We start from the raw sequence: 20,084 nt of genomic DNA on the forward strand, positions 1-20,084 counted from the left end.
CTCACGACCCGGCAGAGATGGTTCGCGCCGTAACCCCCCCTCCCTCGCCGCTGTGATAGTGCAGTCTGGTGAGCTCACTGCGTTCCATGGGGCGGGACTAGCGAGGACTTGTACACAGGTAACCCCGCCCTGTAGCACACTCGCGCACAACTCGTATAGTTAGCGCAGGAAAGGGGCGGGGCGGGGCGGGGCGGTGCTGCCCTTTCCTGACAGGTGCGGTAGCGGCCTCACGGGGGCGATCGAGGGTTCCCCGCTTGCTCTGGCGCCCCCTGCAGTTGGGGAGCGGGTGTTATTCCAATCTCGCCTGTTTAAAACTCAGAATCATAGAAATGTAAACCCAGAAGGGGACTCGATAAAATCATCTAGTCCGTCCCCTGCACTGGGGCTGGATTAAGTATTAAGATTACTCCTGAGAGGTGTTTGTCTAACCTGTTCTTAAAAACCTCCAGTGACAGAGGTTCGACAACTTGCCCCTAGGTAATTTGTTCCAGTTAGGAAGTTTTTTCCTAATATCTAATGTAAATCTCCCTTGCTGCAATTTAAGCCCATAATATTCTTGTCCTGTTCTCAGTGGTTAAGGAGAACAATTTATCACACTCCTCTTTATAGCAACCTTTTACATGCATGAAGGCTGTTTTGAGTCAGCCTTCCCTGCCAAATCAGGAGACTGGCTTAAAATCATGAGGTTGTTTTTTTTTTAATAAAGGGAATGGTGGGGGTCTGTTGTTTGCCCATGTGGAGCCCATGAGCTGCAGTCAGGTCACATTTTCAAACTCAGCTCTCTAACTGTGAGGGCAGCAACTGATTCTGTAAGTAAAGTAGTGGAGCCGTTTGGCTACCCAGGAACACACCTACTAGAGTTGGCCGCATGAGGGCTGGGTTGGCTCTCACATGGGGTAGTTTCCAACCCTGTAGCTTCCCCATTCACCTCAGAGGCCTTGGTGACACCAGGGCAGACCCTGAACACAGCCAGGCCTTACAGGCTATACTGGGGGCTGACCACAGAACCCTACTACTCTTCAGCCACCCTGGGGTGCAGCATGCCACAGCTGCCTTGCTATGCTAGGGGCTTGCACCAGTGCCCTTCCTAGGGTTGCCAACTTTCTATCTGCAGAAAACTGAACACTCTTGCCTTTTGCCTTGGCCCTTCCCTGAGGCCCCACTCCCACTCGCTCCATACCTCCATCGCTTGCTCTCCCCCACCCTTGCTCACTCATTCATTTTCACTGGGTTGGGGCAAGGGGTTGGGGTGCAAGAGCAGGTGAGGGTTCTGGAGTGAGGCTGGAGATGGGGGCAGTTGGCGTCCAGGAGGGGGCTCCAGGCTGGAGGCTGGGGCCAAGGGGTTTGGAGTATGGGAGGGAGCTCCAGACTGAGGCAGAGGGTTAGCGTGTGGGAGGGGGTATGGGCTCTGGGCTGGGGGTGCAGGCTTCAGACTGGGGCCAGAAATGATGGGTTCAGGGTGCTGGAGGGGGCTCCGGGCTGGGGTATGGGAGGGAGTGAGGGCTCCAGCTGGGGCTGCAGGCTCTGTGGTGAGGCCGGGGATGAGGGTTTGAGGTGCAAGAGGGGGCTCAGGGCTGGGGCAGGGGGTTGGGATGTGGGAGGGATGCAGGCTACAGGAGGGAAATTTGGGTGTGGGAGGGGGATCAGGGCTGGGGTAAGAGGTTGGGGCATGAGAGGCAGTGCAGCGTACAGACTCCAGGTGGCTCTGACCTCAAGCAGTTCCCAGGAAGCTGCCAGTATCTCTCTCCGGCCCCTGGGTGGAGGCGTGGCCAAGTGGCTCTACACACTGTCCCCAGCCACAGGTGCCACCTCCGCAGCTCCCATTGGTTGCAGTTCCTGGCCAATGGGAGCTGTGGAGCCAGCAGGCTGGGCAGGGGCAGCGTGCAGAGCCCTTGTGGCCACCCCTATGCCTAGGAGCTGGAGGGAGACACTGGCAGCTTCCCAGGAGCCGCATAGAAGTAGGGCAGACAGGGAGCTTGCCATAGCCCCGCTATGGGCAGTCAACCAGACTTTTAACGACCCAGACTTTTAACGGAGTCACCAGGGTCCCTTTTTGACTGTGGGTTCCGGTCTAGATACTGGATGCCTGGGAACCCTACCTAGACTCGCTCTTAGCCGCACACTCTCCGCACAGCAGCTTGAGCCATGTGATTCACAGGGGCACAAGCTGTGACGTGCATGGCCAAACGACCACCCACCCGTGATACCAAATGAAAACCTTATAGAAAACGAAGGGAGCCAGATTTTAGTGGTTGGAAGCCAAAACTGAAGTTCAGCATGGTTTAAAATTGACCTGCAGAAGTGAAAAAGTGGGGCTATAACTTTTTTTTGGTTTTATGTTGTTTGAATAAAGGTTTCCTCCAAAAATTTATGTTTTTCTGCTTTTTTGTTTTATGTTAAAAATTCAGGTCTTATCTACCCTGTTTTTCCTGGCTGATGAGAGAACTAGCAGGTTTATGACATCACAGACACTAGAATAATGAAACCTCATTAGCTGAGAGGACAAGTGATTTTTATTATTATTAGGGTTTTTTGTTTGTTTGTTTTTGTTTGTTTGTTTTGTTGGTATGGAAGATAAGACCTCTTTGTTAAAGTCTTTGATAAAGAGTCAACCTTTCCTCCCATCCCTCAATTTAAGTGCTGATGAAGATCCCAGTTCACATCTCTGGGTCTCCCAACAGTGATCCCCAGCATAAACAAGATGATGTTCCTAATATTTCTAAAGTAAAAAATAAGCAGAAACCCCCTTACATCATAAAAGTAACTAACAAAAAAGGCACAAACTCATTTCCCCCCTCTGCAATCGCCTTTAAGGAGTCCATGATCCCATTAATGCAGCCCCTTGAAGAAGTGGTAGGACTGGTTCAAATGTAAGTACTCTCCTGAAGCTGAGGAATGAAATGTGTTCAGGGAAAGTTGTTAGTCTGGGATCCAAATGCTTCTGCATTTTTGGAATTTTTCTAATGTGCTCAAGGGCTGGATTAATTTACATTTTACATACTCAAGTGGCAGAGTGTTAGGAGTCTGAGTGTGAGGAAGTTGTAAATGGTTTACAATGTTGAAAATAGGAATAATAAAAAAATGAATTCTGAATTATTGTTATTTTAGAAAAATACATTACCAGTAACGTACCTTGTTATCATATCTCATTTCCTGCATCTTCTTTCATTTTCATCCGTTGCATCATTAAACTTTTCTCATGACTATATATGACAGCCTATTAAAGTGATAGCTGTAATGGCAGAAAAAGGAAGCCAGACTTAATTGTATGAATAAACAGGAGAAGATGATCCATGAGCGATTGATAAAGATTCTTTTAATAAATCAGTGTCTTGATATATAATACAATAACTCCTCACTTAAAGTCCTCCTGGTTTACGTTGTTTCTTGTCACATTGCTGATTAGAGAACATGCTTAAAGTTGTGTAATGCTCCCTTCTAAGGTCGTTTGGTAGCCACCTGCTTTGTCCATTGCTTGCAGGAAGAGCAGCCTGTTGCAGCTAGCTGGTGGGGGCTTGGAACCAGGGTTGACTGGCAGCTCCCCATCAGCTCCTCCCTTAAGTTCCCTGTGCAGAAGCTGCCCAGCAGACTATTAATTGCCAGCAATTCAGCTGTCCCTTCCTTCACTACCATGTGCTGCTTCTGCCCTCTGCCTTGGAGCTGCTCCCCAGAGTCTCCTGCTTGCTGGGCAGGGGGTGGGGGTTTGGGAAGAGGGGAGCTAATGTCAGGGTGTCCCCCTTCCCCTGCTCCTGCACCCCGCTTACCCTATCTTCCATAGAGCAGGGGGGAAACACGATAGGGCTCAGGATGGAGGGAGCTTCCTAGCAGCAGCTGCCATCTCAACTTGCTGATCTACTTAAAAAGGCAGTGTACTTAGTGTGGGGTCAGCATACGTAAAAGAGCAATGCAGCATATCTCTCTCTCACACACACACACGGTGTATGTCTCTGTCTGCCATGCTGTCTCCCCTCCCTCCATTTGTGCTGCCTTGTAGAGTGTGAAGTTACATTAATAACAATGCCTTAACCCTTGAGGGCTCAGCCGAGTGCTAGTTCATCATTTAGCAGTAAGGCATTCCCTGGGAAATATCCCACCCTCTGATGCCACCACCTCAACCAAGCTTCACAATCATCGTCGCTGTATACAGTATTAAATTGTTTGTTTAAAACTTATACTGTGTGTGTGTAGGTATATATATATAGTCTTTTGTCTGGTGAAAAAAAATTCCCTGGAACCTAACCCGCCCTATTTACATTAATTCTTACGGAGAAATTGGATTTGCTTAACATTGTTTCGCTTAAAGTCACATTTGTCAGGAACATAACTACAACATTAAGTGAGGAGTTACTGTACTTCTCTTTTAGAGAAAAGAAAAAAATGTAAACTGAATGGATTATTGCTGAAATGTCCATTTACATCGCTGATTAGGTAAAAATTATTTAAATTGTAGCAAGTCTACATACTGAAAATATTGGCACTCACACACTGTAGAGCACCATATAGTTTCTGGGGAATAAGGTCCCTTCTTTCCCCTTCAGGTATAATCTTAATTTCAGCACCCCAGCATCATAAACCTTTCCATTTTTTCCTATGTTGTTATTCATGAATACCTACTCTGTGGTCCATTAATCTTTGCAGAACAAGTCAACAGGAATCTTTTTGGTTCACATAGTGATTCATCCCTTTTTGTCCGCAAAGTATAGGGATGTGGGTGCCATTGATGCAGTTCAGAAAACCCATCTTCTGAAATCTAGCTATTATTTCTGGAACTTTGCTTATGGAAACCACCTGTGGGGAAATCACAATGTTAATTGCTTGCAAACCTGCACAACCATGGCCCTAATAGAGGAATTTCCAACCTTGAAGGGTAGTTCATGGGCCCCCACAACTTGTAATATGCATTATCATCCCCTAGTGCAGGGGTCAGCAACTTCTGGCACACAGCTCGCCAAGGTAAGTAACCTGGCAGGCCGGGCCAGTTTCTTTACCTGCCGTGTCCGCAGGTATGGCCGGTCGTGGCTTCCACTGGCCGTGGTTCGCTACTCCAGGTCAATGGGGGCGGCGGGAAGCTGCGGCTAGCACATCCCTCATCCCGCACCGCTTCCTGCCACTCCCATTGGCCTGGAGCAGTGAACCTCGAAGAGTTTATGAAAATATTCCACCCACAATGACCACTTATGCATTGTGAATTTAGATTTGAAGCAGGGAGAGACGATTGATTTGTATACTTGCTATAAAACTGCATAATGGAAATAATAATGGCAATGATACACATAAGAAACAGAAGCAAAATTATAAAAAGAAATGCAGAGTTAGTTGATAGAGAATATTTAAAAACTTTTCACATGAAATCAGTGGTTAAAAAAGCAGTGACAGGTTGAGTTGCACTGAAGAATATATCAAATGTATAGGACTTTACTTAGCTTTGCTGAGTGCTTTGTCAATGCTTACTAAATAATAATAAATGATAATCAGATATTTACAGTAATGATAATACAATGAAAATTTAGCTGATCCCATATTTTTTATTAGAATACCATCTGGATGGACATTGAACAAAAAATGTTCTAGCTATATTTTAACCCTCCATCATACCCTATTTATGAAATTTATCAGGATTCTTTTGGTTCAATAAAGATATCCCAGAGTGCATTATTGTACAACATCACAGATGTCTCATTGTACCCATGATATTAAATAGGGGTGTAGGGGTTATGTGTCAAGGAGCCTTGTTTATGTCCAGTAGTGCTGCAGTGTGAAATATTTCAGTCCGAAAGAAAAAAATTGAAAGTTATGAGTGAGAAGAGTGATTCTAATGGATGTCTCCTCTGGGACTCCACAGAGGGGCCCTGTGTAAGGATGCTTATGCTGCTGCTGCTAGCAGATGCTTCCTATTTCCATGCAAGGATCTGGGGAATGAAGAAAGCTCCCCTGGAGTCCTCTGTGCTCCAGGTCCTCCCTATTTCTATGTAAGGGATCCAAGCTGAAACGGGCTCCCAAAGACTCTCAGGAAATGCGCTGAGGCCTGAGGAGTGAAAAGGGCTGTGCAACAGCGGTCCAGACAGGGCTGGCCCATAACATTTTGGCAACTGAGGTGGGGAGCTCAAATGATGTCCCCATGCCCTCTTGCTTGGGCCAAAACTTTGAAAGGTCTCAGTTCTGCCTTCTTCCTGTTCTACCTGAAGGTCCACAGTCTGGGCCAGCTCATGCTCTATTGTGATGGTTGCAAGGCCGAACAGCCTCTCCTGTGTCATTGTGGAGCGTAGATGTGTTTTTATTAACTTCAGCTTGGAGAAGCTGCGTTCTCCACTGGCAACTGTTACAGGAAGTGTTAGAAGTATGCACAGAGCAATAAAAGCATTTGGAAAAAGGGTGGTTATCTTATTTCTGCACATATACTCCAGAACAGCCTTTGGAGTTGATCCTGTTGAAATGTATCTTGAAAGGGCTTTCAGTTCATCACCTAAATCACTCACATCAATGTCGCGCATGTCATCATGTGTCAACACTCTCTCTAGTGCCCTGCATTGCTGGTGCAGGTCTTCTTCAGGTATAGTGAGGGAGTTTTGGAACATCATACAAAACACCCCAAATATACTCCTGTGTTCCTTGAGCTGCATGAAATGTTCTTCAACTGACTGTATTGCACAATCTAGCACCTGGTTAAATAATTCAACTTTGAATTGTTGTTTAGGGTTTCGTATGGGATTATCCCATGCCTCGTAATCAAATGTCTTCTTCTTCGGTGACTCTTGTATTCTTGAATAGGTGGGAAAATAGCTTCAGTGTGAAGTTCCTCTGCCAACTTCTGTGCAGTCCACAGAACATTTTGAAATCCCCCATCTGACCGGTAAGACTGTAGGTATGACTTTGCTTTGTCCGGTTGTTCCATTGCTCCAGAGATATCAAGGTCAACACCTTGGAGTCTCTTGCTTACAACATTTATTTCAAACAGTATGTCATGCCACAACACTAAGCCGCACAGAAATTTGAAGTTATGTATGTTTCTGGTGATTCCATATCCCTGTGCCACTATTCTCCCATGAACAGTTCATGTCATAGCATTATCCTCCATAATGGCAACTATGGCATCATCTATCTTCCCAATTTGGTGTTTGATAGGCTTTATCGCCTCCACTCGACTTTCCCATCCTGTGGCACTCAATGGTTTCAGTGTCAGAGAGGATGGTCCCAGATGTTGCTTCAAAATTTGCCATCAATAAGTTGATGCAGAGAAAAATACATAGATGCTTTGAATTACATTAACAAATTCAGCAGCCTCACTAGAAGCTGATGCTGCATCACTGACCACCAAGTTCAATGAATGAGAACTGCACGGGACAAAAAATGCTCAAGGGTTTAACTCTCGGATCTTGTCTGCACTCCTCTGTTCTTTCCTCTCATGTTGGCACCATTATTGTAGCCCTGACCTCTCGTATCAGCTATTGCAATTCCCTTCTCTTCTAGATTTTTAAGAAGCACATTTGTCATACCAGCTCCTGTAGTATCATCAATGTCAATAAATTCTAGAAAATGCTCTTTGACAGTCACCATTGCAGGGACATTTTCACTGGGTTCTGTTATTGTTGCAAAACACATCATTAAAGTCATTTGTTCCATATGGCTGATGTCAGGTGTGCAGTCCAGAATAACAGAGTAATATCTTGCTGACTTCAGCTCTGTCACAGCTTCTGTTTGACTTTTGTTGCCAGTAACTCTATGATCTCATTTTGAATTGTTTTTACAAGGTAGTGGTGTGTGGACATTTCTTGGGTGGTGACTCTTTGTAGATGCTCCTGGAGTACAGCATCAAACTCAGACATCAGCTCCACAATTCTAAGGAAGTTTCCATTGTTTGGCACATATAGCTGATCTGAAGTGCCACACAGTGCTAGGTTTTGGGTAGCAAGCATTCTCACAATGGCAATGAGCTTTTTCAGAACATTTTGCCAGTAAAGAGACTCATGCAATCTTCTCTTGATGCTTTGGTGGCCTTTAACCTTAGTCTCATCTCAAACTCTTTCCACCTATGGAATGCTCTCTGGTGATTTGCTGCCTTCTCATGGCATGTCAGTTTTCTAGCCAGATTTTTCCAGTCCTTTGTTCCTGTAGAACCCAATGTGGCTGGAACATTAGATTGGAAGAGTTTGCAACAAAAACAGTATGCAGCATTCTGAGTTTTTGAGTACATAAGCCATGGGCTCTCCACTTTGTCATCATTGAGGATTTCACGCCAGTAATGTGTTGGATGGAAACTTCTATTTTCATTGTCTTTGGGGAACATGACATTTTTCACTTGCTGTGGCCCATGCAGTACAAGGAAGTCCTCAGGCTACTGCTCAAGTGAGTTCACAGTCCTGGATCATCTAGACTTAAGGAACTAAACTCAGCAGCAGCTGTTTCTTGCTCCTCCACCACGCTCTTCTCTGATCTACACTGTTCTTCAGGAATGTGCGTGGTTACATCCATTTGAGATGGAGATATGGATGCTGCAGTAGCTGCCAGGTCACCTGCACTCTGACTAAGTGGAAGATTAGGCATTTCCTCACCACTCACATCCTCACTGGGGCCGGAAGGCTCACTGTGAACATTTGTCTCTATGTAGCTCAGGAGAGCTCCTTCCTGCTTAGGTAGAAAAGCTTCCTTTGCTTGCTTTCTTTTTCTGAATGCTGCCCCAGAGGGGTGTTTTCTTCTTTCACTCATGACTGCTGTTCTGTACCAGCTATAGTGACTCTGAACACTCAGTTGAAGGGGACAAATAAGCAGGCTGGTGGCAAGGCCTGAGTGAGGGAAAATATCAGTGTCTTAAGGGCCTAACTGGCTCCTACTAGTTCAGTTGACGGCCTGTTCTCCTCAAGTGGGTTCAGGAAAGCAGCAGGAAACAGGAAGCACCCTGAGAAGCTGGTGTTAATCAGTCCGGGGTGCTAGAGAGGTACATAAGAGACTCCTCCTCCTCTTTCTCCCTGCAGCTCCTGCTGCTTTCTGTTATTCCCTCTCACCTTTTCTTTTGCCTGCCTGTTATGTCTCTTGTGCCCTCCTTCCTCCAGCCCAGCACTCCACCATCTCTGTGCATCTAGAGCAGAGAGAATACATATGCACCAGCAGCAGACACAATTTTCTACACTTTGGGTCCTAGTGGCGCTGCCCCCTTGTCTGGCACCTGAGGCGGCCGCCTCAGTTCACCTCATGGTAAGGCCAGCCCAGGGTCCAGAGAGAAAGACAGACACTATTCTGGTCCCAAACTAAGTAAATCTGCCTGCTGTGTTGCTAGCAAACACTACTTTGCAAGGCCTGGGGGAAAATGGGAACATGAGCTCAACCAGAGCAGCAAATGGCAATGACAGGAATGTGCTAGTGCTTGGAACAGAAAAGTGTAACTGATCATCAACAAAACAATGAAAATGACTCTAAATCCTGTCAAATACATTAAATAAAAAACCTGAAAAAATATAGAACAATTAATTATTTTTTCTACTGCATTTCAGTTATATTAATCTTCAGTGTTATGTATAGGAATAGTAAGTTAAAAAGCATCAGATTGAAATGTGACTTTTAAGTTGGTTTCCCCATAATTTCTATCCTTTGATGTTTCTATTTTGTATCATTTATTATAGTGCCAGTTGAGCAGTGACTCCATTTATTGTTTTTCTGCCTCAGTTTTTTGCAATCAAATCTTTTTTTTTTGCCTGTTACACCTTTTTCATACCAGTATTTAAAGGGAAATATAGATAAAATCTGTGGTCTTAAAAATCTGAAAATCTTACAGAAGTAAAGAAGTGTAAATTGATAAGGACAGACATAGCTTAAAAGAAGAGATTTAGGCCCTAATCCTACAAACACTTATGCACATGCTTAACTTTTCTACTATGAAGGAAAAGTTGAGCACATGCCCAAATGTTTGCAGATTATGGCCTATCCTTGTGTCTTGAATAAGTGTTCATACATATTTGATAGTATATATCCAAACAATAGTTAAGAAAACAAAAATTTGGTTGGAGCCAATAGGACTGAATTTTTTTTTTTTGTTTAAACAATAAAAAGTAAAAAATACTGTAGTGTATTCAATTAGATTTTCAGGATAAAGGTTAGACTATTTTGTTCAAAATTTATTGTGAAATGGTGCCCCTGAAGCTTTGTTGGTTGGTGGGGCCATTTCAAAATCATTACACCACTTGTGGGGTGATATAGGGTTGACATTACAAAATATATACTTCATGAATTATCAGCTCACAAACTGGAAGACATTTCTTACACTTGCTGTTTGTTTACCTAACCATTAATTTGCTTTTGTATTTTTACGTAGTATATTTGTCTTTCTTTCCCACTTAACTGCTCCATTTTTACCATTAGAGAAAGCAACAGTTGTAAGATAAAAATGGATAACGGTGTCGTGTCTGATTAAGTGTTCCTTTCTGGATTTACCTCATCATAGGTTTCTGGCAACACTAAAAGAAAATGCTGCTGGCCATTTTCAGCCTCCCAAAATGGCACACTGAGTCAGGTGTAACCAAGAATAGCACCATTGATTTCCATGTTGAGAATCTGGCCTGTTAGTCACATTTTCTCCTTTTAATTTATGGTGCTGAACCCAGCCATCTGACAGCAACCTAGAACTAGTCCTCAGATCTGCAGTAAAACAGATTTCCTCCTCCTTCACCACATACAAAACATCACTACCTCAAAATAATGCTATCATTTCTATGACATGGTAACTTGTTGTTATAGTGTATTACAATGGATTTAATGTTTGTCAAATATTTTAATGTTGTAAGCACGATATGTATGAATATATTAACTCAAGTTCAGAATTAGCAGGAGGAACAGATGTAGCCTTAAGGAACAAAGATCTTTTGTTCATGTACATAGTCCCAGTAATAATCAGGGAGAAAGAAATACAGGAAATATTTATCACCAGCATTATCTCTAAACAGAATGCTTTTCAGATTTTTCCATGAAGCTTCACTGGCTTTTTGAATACATTGACCTTCATAGATGTAAAGACTCAGGGTAAATTTGTCATATAAAATAAATCATTGCACTTTTCAATGGGACTTCATGGAGCACTAATATGTCAGTGCAGATTTAAACCTCTACTAAATAAAATGTGTGTGTCAGCTTGCAAAAGACCCAAACAACCTTTCACCAGAAACATAGTTTTGTGCGGAATATGTAGACCATTATATAGGAGCACTATGGGAGAATTCAGAGTAGGTTAAGCTGGTGTTACGTCTTCCAAGTTTTTTAACTCCTTACACAATGCTAAACCAAAATTGTCAGTGTTTCAAACTCTGCTTCAGTGATGGAACAAGTTATTTTTTATTTTTGGAAGTGGATTAGTAATGACATCCTCATGACCCCAGGCATCCAACTTCAGCTGTCTAGACATTCCTGGCTAGCTTGTTACAAAAGCATCTGATGGTCTTATATGGTCTCTTCACTGCCTATGTTGATAACCTTGACTTGGGATGGTATTGTGCCCTCTTGCAAGCTGGTCAGTCTCTTTCATTACAGCATGGGTACCAGGCAAACTTTAACTCAGAAGGACAGCATGAGTAGTACAGCGACATCGCTGGAAGTTCCTCCTTAGTGACAAATGTCTTCCTGATGAGATGCTTACAGTTTGTACATACAAAATTTTATGCACACTGTAAGAAAGGGAGGCATAAAAGGCATGAGCAAGAAAACCATTGTTTTGCAATGGGCTCTAGAAAATTCAGAGCAGCAGTTTGTCAAAATGCAGGTTGTATGAGAATATTGGCAACCAGGACTTTATAATAAGAAAACCCATGATAGGGAATGGCATCACAGCAATATTCATCACAGCATAAGAGAACTTACAGCATAAGTTGTGCACTTTATGAAGTGGGCAAACATACTAGGTGGTAGCTGGTGTGCTTTTCAGTTTGATATAAAGAACCTTGACAAATATTAATTCTAAGGCAGTGGTTTTCAAAATCTTGGTTAATTGAACGAGAGAAATCCACAGGTTCTTTACCTACTTGTTACCAAATGGAACATATCAGGAGCTAAGGTGTAGAATAAATACAAAATTAAAGAATTAGAGTTAGCTGAAGTTTGGTTAAGGAAATATGTGTGTTGTAAAGAAAGGCTACGGGTAGCAAGTAGATAGAAAGCCTTGAAAATAATGTTATAAGGCCAGAAGGAATGGAGTAGGGAGGATGTCTGGTTCAAAGGATAATGAATGAGCTAAGGAAATTTTAAAAAGGCCTCTGACTGCTAGCAGTGACTGCAACTGGTTTTAAATAAGAAAAATACCTCTGCCTTAAAAGGAGCCACAATGGATCTTCCCACCCATGTTATCTTAAAAGTAAAGCCTACATAAATGCAAATGCAATGAAAAAGGTGTTGGTCAGCAAGAAGGAAAAGAGATAAGAAAGGAAGGCCTTGGAGAAAGGAAAGTAGCAAGGATAAGTTGTTTGGGACTAAGTTTCTGCTAAAGCTTGCAAGTTAGCAAAGGGTATAGAGCCATGACTCTGAATGTTCTTTGTGAGAGCCAACCTGATCATGTTGGAGTACACCAAAATGAGATGGTTTTCCTCACAGGGGCGGCTCTAGATATTTTGCCGCCCCAAGCACAGCAGGCAGGCTGCCTTTGGCAGCTTGCCTGCGAGATGTCCCTGGTCCCGCTGATTCGGCAGCATGCCTGCAGGAGGTCCGCTAAAGCCGTGGGACCAGTGGACCCTCCGCAGGCATGCCGCCAAAGGCAATCTGCCTGCTGCCCTTGCGGCGACTAGCAGAGCGCCTCCAGTGGCTTGCCACCCCAGGCATGTGCTTGGTGTGCTGGTGCCTGGAGCTGCCCGTTTCCCCAAGTCTGGCCTATTTGTAAGTATACTGATCACATGCTCATGAATATTTTGTTAATGTATTGGGTATAGTGACTGCTTGTTTTTATGTTGTGAGCATGTTTAGCACAATTGTATAAAATACTGTTTAGCCTTTGGACTTCAAGGAATTCATGGTTAAATTAGTGTGGGGTGATCTCCCATATTAATAATTTCTAATATTAATTCAAACATAAGGTGTGAGGTCCATCATATGACAAGTTTTGAGACCCACTGTTAAGAAAAACACCCATTATTATATGTGGCAGAGAAAAGTCACATAGAAGAAAACATATCTGGATCTCAACTCACTTAGGGTAAAGCCTCCACATCTACAAACAACAGAAAGCATAATGAGGTCTATATTTTGTGAAGTTATATGCTCTATATATTTATTTACACAGAGGGTTGCTTAAATGTGAAAGGACGATGCCCTAGCCAAGGTTGTTGTTTTATTATTTAGTTTTAATGTTACCAAATTATTTTTAAATGCGTTTTCTGCTGTTGTTTCTTTAAGGTCTGGGTGATTGCTTTTCCTAACTGCAACATCTCTGTCAGGGTGTTGTAGGAAAGAATTTATTGCATATTTGGTAAATGGCTTTTCAAAAATGTGCTGCTTCTGAGGTCTTACTGATATTCCAGCAGGGTGTACTATAGCAATCACGCTGAAGAGCACTGTGACAATTGGAAAACAGCTACTGGGGAGGAAGAGGGAGCTGGGTAGTCTGTAATGGCAATGTTGTTAAAGAACAAAGACTACCCAAGTAGTAGGAACAACCAAACCAAACCCAAAATGATCAAGAAAAGCAATTAATACAGGCAAACGGCCAGTTACAACTTGAATAAAAATACACTAGGAAATGTAGAAATAACTGGTTTTAATTAAAGCATAGAGGGGGAAAAGGCCACCCTAGAAAAATTTGAGGCAAATCTATTGAATGTTATTTTAAACTACATATTTTACAAAGAAGAAACAGATCATCTCCGAGAATTACCATGCTAGAAACACCAGCAATATTAGAGAAAGGAATCTCTATATGGTATGTCCACAGCTGCCGTTTCATATATTATTTCACAGTGCTATGCTCATCTTAAAACATTCCCCCTTCCCCACTTAAGAACCCTTAGCAAGAATAACGCCTTAGAGGAGTGGAATACCAAAAGGTTTAAGTACTTCTGTCCAGAGCTTCTACAAGTAGCTAGAGGGCAGTACTATACTTTGACACTTCACAAGTACCCCACCCTGCCTCAGACATGGGGGGGCCAGAAGTGGAAAGAAAACCTATTGACGCTTTAAAGATTTCACCCATTACAGGCTTGAGGTAGGCAGGCAGAAAGGTGCAGAAGCTGTACTGGCTCCCATGCACACAAGGAGTGGAGTGGTAAAGAGAAGAGACACTAGTCTGCACTGGAAAGAAAAATCTTCTCTCTTCTAGGAATTAAGAGTAGAAGCAGATTTTTTAGGCTTTGCTGTGAGTGAGTATCATGTGTATCCCTTTTTAGGGAATGGAAAGGAATTTTTCCCTCTGCGGCAAGTTGAGCTGGGTAGGTGGCCTTTTTCAGGTTCACTAGAGCTGTCCCATGAGCCAGTGGATAGATTAGGTTGTAAAAATATTTTATTGCAACTTGGCAGGTGACCAGTGCATGTAATCATTCAATAGGGAGTCTGATTCCCAGATAAATCAGAATTAGAAGTGAATTAGGAGAATGACGACATCTCCTATAGGAACTGAGGAAGGGTGTTGGGGTTCCTAATGTCTGACATCAAGAAGTCAACCCCCTCTCCCCTAACCCTCATACAAGGGGAGTGCAATGGGTTCCACAAACAGTCCTGGGACCAGGTTAATGTAGGGGGGACTGACAGCAGATTGTAATCCATTCAAACTGGTAGTTAAGGAAAGATGACCTACAAGAACTGCAAGGAGGTGGGGGCTGTGCACACGCAAGAAATGAAATAGTTAATCATCTATTTGCACCCTACTTTTTAGAACATGACAGCAGCACATGTACTTAACTGATAACTTCATCACACAAGGAAGACCCTTATTAACATCAGCACGATTGTTTAAGAGTGGGTAGCTGAAGAAAAAGTGAGTTCTGATCATGCTGCAGTTGCACATGAAATCCAGGGGCCTGTATAGCAACAATATATCATTTTTAAAATGCAGTCATTCAGTAGTGGTAGTGCAGACACCTCAGTCTAGAACAAGTTATTGGTGGGGAGGGGACAGAAGTAGGCACAATGGAAATATAAACATGTCTCCTCTTACTTGAAACATCAGCATCATGGTTGTCTTATCTTCTGTATTCCTGTTCTCCAAGTTACAATTTTCCAAATGCTCTCACTCTTCAAGGAAAATAAATAAGGGCTAATCAGCATGGACACAGAAAAATCATGAAAGCGGTTTACATCAGCAGCACAATTCAGGGAGGAGAAGTGGTTGCTTTTCAACTGCAAGTCGTCTCCACTCATTCTGTTTATGCCTACATTAAACACTAGCCAGACTTCCCTTCAGAGACTCAAGTTATTAGTTGTGAGTGTTAAAATTTAGGTACCAGTACTTTTCACATTATAATAAAATTGAGTATCACTGCCTCACTTAAGGATAAAGAAACAGTACTTGATGCAAACATTTTATAAACTTACTGTAACATCTTGAGTCTTATCCAGATATCAAGATTAGGTACAGATGCTTTTAAATATGAAAACATTTAATAACAAGAAAATGTCACTTCACAAAACAGTTTGAGGTATTTTATTTATATAGCAATCTTTATTTCAAAAGGACATTTTTATTACAAAAATGTAAAAATCCAGCTAAACCAGAAACATTGAGACTTTTTTCCTGGGCCTTCAAATTCATTGATCTTTGTCCCCAGATTCTTTACACTACAATATCCCCCACATCCAGCTTGATTACACAGGTGCAAGTGTGCCAGAATGGCCTGGAATAGATAAATATACTGAGAAAGGCAAAAGCTGTAAAAGCTAGATGCATGCAACAGGCTCTACCAGGAAAAAACCCTCAAAAATAAACGCAAGTGAAAACTAGAGCTAGCTGCAGGTGTCTGAAACTTTGTTCAATCATCCTTGTCTTTTGCTCCGTGTTTAAGGATGCGTGTGAATTCAATGTAATTGAAATTTCCCTTTTTGTCAATTGGTGCCTCTCTGTACAGCTCATCTACTTCTTCATCTGTAAATCTGTCTCCCATTGTTGTCAGCAGCTCTCTCAGATAATCTTCTTGAATGACCCCTGGAATATAATGTGCACAGTGAATCAGGATAAACCAAAAAAGTTTTCTTACTGGATCTTCAAATAGAAAGAATTTCTAGTTTGGAGTTAAGTAATCACATTATAAATAAGCACCACACATGTATTGCTTAAGAGAGACAGAATAAATATTTACAAGCCCATTTAAGCATTAACTCCAGGGAGAAGGAAGACAATTGTGAATGTAAGACTGCAGGAGGCCAATGTTAAATACTGTAGCTGCATTTAACAACAGGGCTGGATTATTTTAATTGCAGAAAAAATAGCATGTTTAATTATGCAAGCTAAGATTATATCCAAGTCTCATGCTTCAGAGTCAAGCTGGAGCGCTACAACAGGATTATGACAGCCTCTACACCTTCCAACTCCCCGTGACACTTAAGGTAATGGCCACCATAAGACTTGGATGAATGGCCTGATTTGGTACGTTCTGCATGACAACCTCTCAGCTTTTTCCCTCCCACACATCATAATCCCAGAAATTCAATGGCAAGAAGTGAACTCAAGTTGCATCAAAACAGTTTGTCTGGAAAGACGCAAGTTTATATTTTGGTTGAAACAAACAGATTTAAGACAGTCTTAAGAAAAAACACATTTCTAGATGGAGGTTTGTTTTAACTGACTGTATTCACTTGTCTTAAACATTTTCTACTTAAAACTGTTGAGCATACAATCCCACTCATATTGAATGGGAGCTGAATATAGCCTAACTTAAATGTCAAGGCCAATGATGTGAAGAAATCTGAATATTTCAGATATAGTTGTATGTTAGTATCAATTCAATGCCAAATTCTAAGCCAGAGGTTCCCAAACTGACACAGCATGGAATACAGCATCATAAAGCTTGTGTTTGAGCAGCCTCCCATAACACGTGAGCCATCTCTCCCACTCCTATTGGTGATCAAACATTGCTATGGCAACAACTTTTTCTTACATAAAAAATTAGATATTTTATACATTTTAGTTTTCTTTTAAATACAGTTTAACATGAGGAAAGGAGGAGCCAGCAAGTGTTTGGAGTCAACTCTACCGACCACCAGCAAGCCTTTTGCGGGCAACTGGTGTTCCATTAACCCATTAAAAACTACTGTTCTAAGCTTTTAAAGTTATAGGAAATTTAAGATATCTTTCAATATTTTGGGTTCTGATAGATGAATTTTAAGTAACTGTATAGGTTTAACAGTCTTTAAGCCCAATATTTCACCATTTCTGATGCAGAGATGAAAAAATTACATTAAATGTTTAATCTTGCAAAATAAATAAGTAATGATCATCAGTAAATTGTATACTGGGTATATTCATGACTTGAAGGGTGTAAATTCTAGAGTGCACAACACACTGAAGCACGAACTGGCTCATAATGGATCTGCTGATGTGCACTAGGGAACTTTTAGTGCACATTAACGTGAAGTCCAGCAGTACTACATTAAATGTGCACAAATGGAGCTTTACTGCACACCAGCAGAGTTCACATGGGACAGTTAATGCACAAAGGGGTGTGCATTGGGATTTAAATGCCTGCAGACATGCACTAAAGCACCATGTAGACAAGTTTTTAGAAGCCCATAATAACCTCAAATGATCTACTTAAATTCATTATATATTTACAGTCATGGCTGAATAAAAGAAATCCTTTTAATGAAGATTCAAAAGCAGATAACCCAGCATTGATATTTCACCTACTTACCTGTTGCTTCTTCATCAAAGCAAGCAAAAGCATTTCTGATTACATCTTCTGGATCTGTGCCATTTAGTTTTTCTCCAAACATTGTAAGGAACATAGTGAAGTTTATGGGGCCTGGAGCTTCATTCATCATAGCATCCAGGTATTCATCAGTTGGATTCTTTCCTACAATTAAAGTATTCATATTTTCGATAGTCATCATAATGTGTTTATTCATCCAACCAATTTTATTTGTCAATTTTAAACAGAATAAAACACCTTTCATAAAGCAGCTCAAAAATGTATAAAAAGTTAACAGCTATGCTATTATGATGATTGCAATAGGCACATATAGCCATTTTATAATGCTCAGTTAATATAATGATGGGGCCACAAGTATCAGATAAATAGATAGCTGGAGAAATAAACATTACCAAGAGAAGCGAGCATATCATGCAGGTCTTCTTTGTCAATGAAGCCATCTCTGTTCTGATCAATCATGTTGAAGGCCTCTTTGAATTCTTGAATCTGTGACTGATCGAACATTGCAAACACATTGGAGGTTGCACGCTGAGGGCGCTTCTTAGTGGTCTTGGTCTTTGCCCTTTTGCTAGACATGATGGCTGTTGGATTCTAGGGGAGAAAAACAGTGACTAAAGTGTAGGAAATTAAATTTAAACAACAGATGTCTAAGAATTACAGTTGTGTATTAAACTACATCACAGTTCATTGAAAAAAAGTTTGAATTCTGAATAATGTGCAAAGGTACATAGATCCATAAATTTACCATCCACCTTTTGTTGTATTTTCTTTTATTAGAAGCTTAACTGCGATGATATGTACTGGCCCTTTGGGGTTCAGAGGAAAACCCTTCTGGGCTGACAGTAGACTGCATCAAGCTGGTCCTTGAAAAGAAATCCCCAGTACCTATGTCCCGGTAGTTCAGCATATTATTCAAGCCGTGAGGGGTTAAACAGATTGGTATATTTGGCAGGTTGGGGGGCCTTGCTAACCTGACAGTTAGAATTATAGTCTGCTTACCTTGCCTGAGTGGGGCCAAGGAGCTCACAAGTAAGCCCAAATATCTGGCAAAGGTGATTCTCATTTTTGTTATATTAGTTGAAGAACATAAAAGACTCCTATGCAATCTGACACCAGAGATAGAGTCTTATGTTTTTGTTTGGTTTAGGCAGCTGAGAACAAAAACACAGCATCCTAGGCAAGTTGTGTGTGTTTTAAAGTCCTTTCTGCATCATTAAGCAGAGGGTCTGGTGCAGGGGTAGGCAACCTATTTCATGCGTGCCGAACGCGGCACACGAGCTGATTTTCAGTGGCACTCACACTGCCCGGGTCCTGGCCACCAGTCCGGGGGGCTCTGCATTTTAATTTAATTTTAAATGAAGCTTCTTAAATATTTTAAAAACCTTATTTACTTTACATACAAGAATAGTTTAGTTATATATTATAGACTTATAGAAAGAGACCTTGTAAAAACTTTAAAATGTATTACTGGCACACAAAACCTTAAATTAGAGTGAATAAATGAAGACTCGGCACACCACTTCTGAAAGGTTGCTGACCCCTGGTCTGGTGTATGTTGAGTGTAGGGGGAGAGTCTGGGCTTAGTTACAAAACAAACAATGCACTGCAGTTTTGTTAGGTAACCAAGAAGCCTGAACTAATATAGCATATCAATAGGTGCATTCTAAACTATGAAATTGCTTTTCAATATGCACTAGAGATTGCGTCCCTTTAATGTGTAGTGTAGTACCTGAAACTACCTAAGCCTATGTGGTTTTACAATACGCTTTTTCTTTTTTTAAAAAAAAGGAAGTCAACAATATTGCAAGTATGAAATGGGAAACTGATAAAATTTTGGGGGGGGGCGACAGTGAAATTGACTACACAAAGTATTTTCAAATGTGCAAGTAAACTAACACTAAGTAAAATAATTCAGACAGAAGTGAAGCTTTCAAGTTTATGGTATCCATTCAATTGTGATTTAAATATTTACTTTTTAAGCCAGTTTAATGATACTGGAACTGATCCACTAGCCTGAAATACTAAGGCCTCAGTTCTACAATTGGATCTGCATGGATGGACCTTTATGCCCATAGGGTATATCCTGTTGATTTCAGGCCTGCCCATGCAGCTCTGTCTGAACAATCAGGGCCTTACTGTTTAGTTAAAATATAAGAATTGTTGGCAGAGAAGATTAAATATTTAAAGAGATTTGTCAAATTAAAAAAAAAAAAAACACACTTAGTTATTACACCTAACTCTATAACAGAGTAACAATGCTTTTCC

At 41.6% G+C, this 20,084-nt stretch overlaps 1 protein-coding gene across 1 annotated transcript; it reads right to left on the reverse strand.

The window, feature by feature from the left end:
- Positions 1 to 15,583: 15,583 nt before the first annotated feature.
- Positions 15,584 to 18,395, reverse strand: LOC127045736 (myosin regulatory light polypeptide 9). Its single transcript, XM_050942207.1, has 3 exons — positions 18,212 to 18,395; positions 17,802 to 17,963; positions 15,584 to 16,096 (listed from the first exon to the last, which is right to left on the reverse strand). The coding sequence occupies exons 1-3, from the start codon at positions 18,393 to 18,395 to the stop codon at positions 15,924 to 15,926; spliced, it is 519 nt and encodes a 172-aa protein (XP_050798164.1). The 3' UTR covers positions 15,584 to 15,923.
- Positions 18,396 to 20,084: the final 1,689 nt, after the last annotated feature.

The sequence above is a fragment of the Gopherus flavomarginatus genome, chromosome 2 (assembly GCF_025201925.1).
Source record: "Gopherus flavomarginatus isolate rGopFla2 chromosome 2, rGopFla2.mat.asm, whole genome shotgun sequence".
Lineage (NCBI taxonomy): Eukaryota > Metazoa > Chordata > Testudines > Testudinidae > Gopherus > Gopherus flavomarginatus.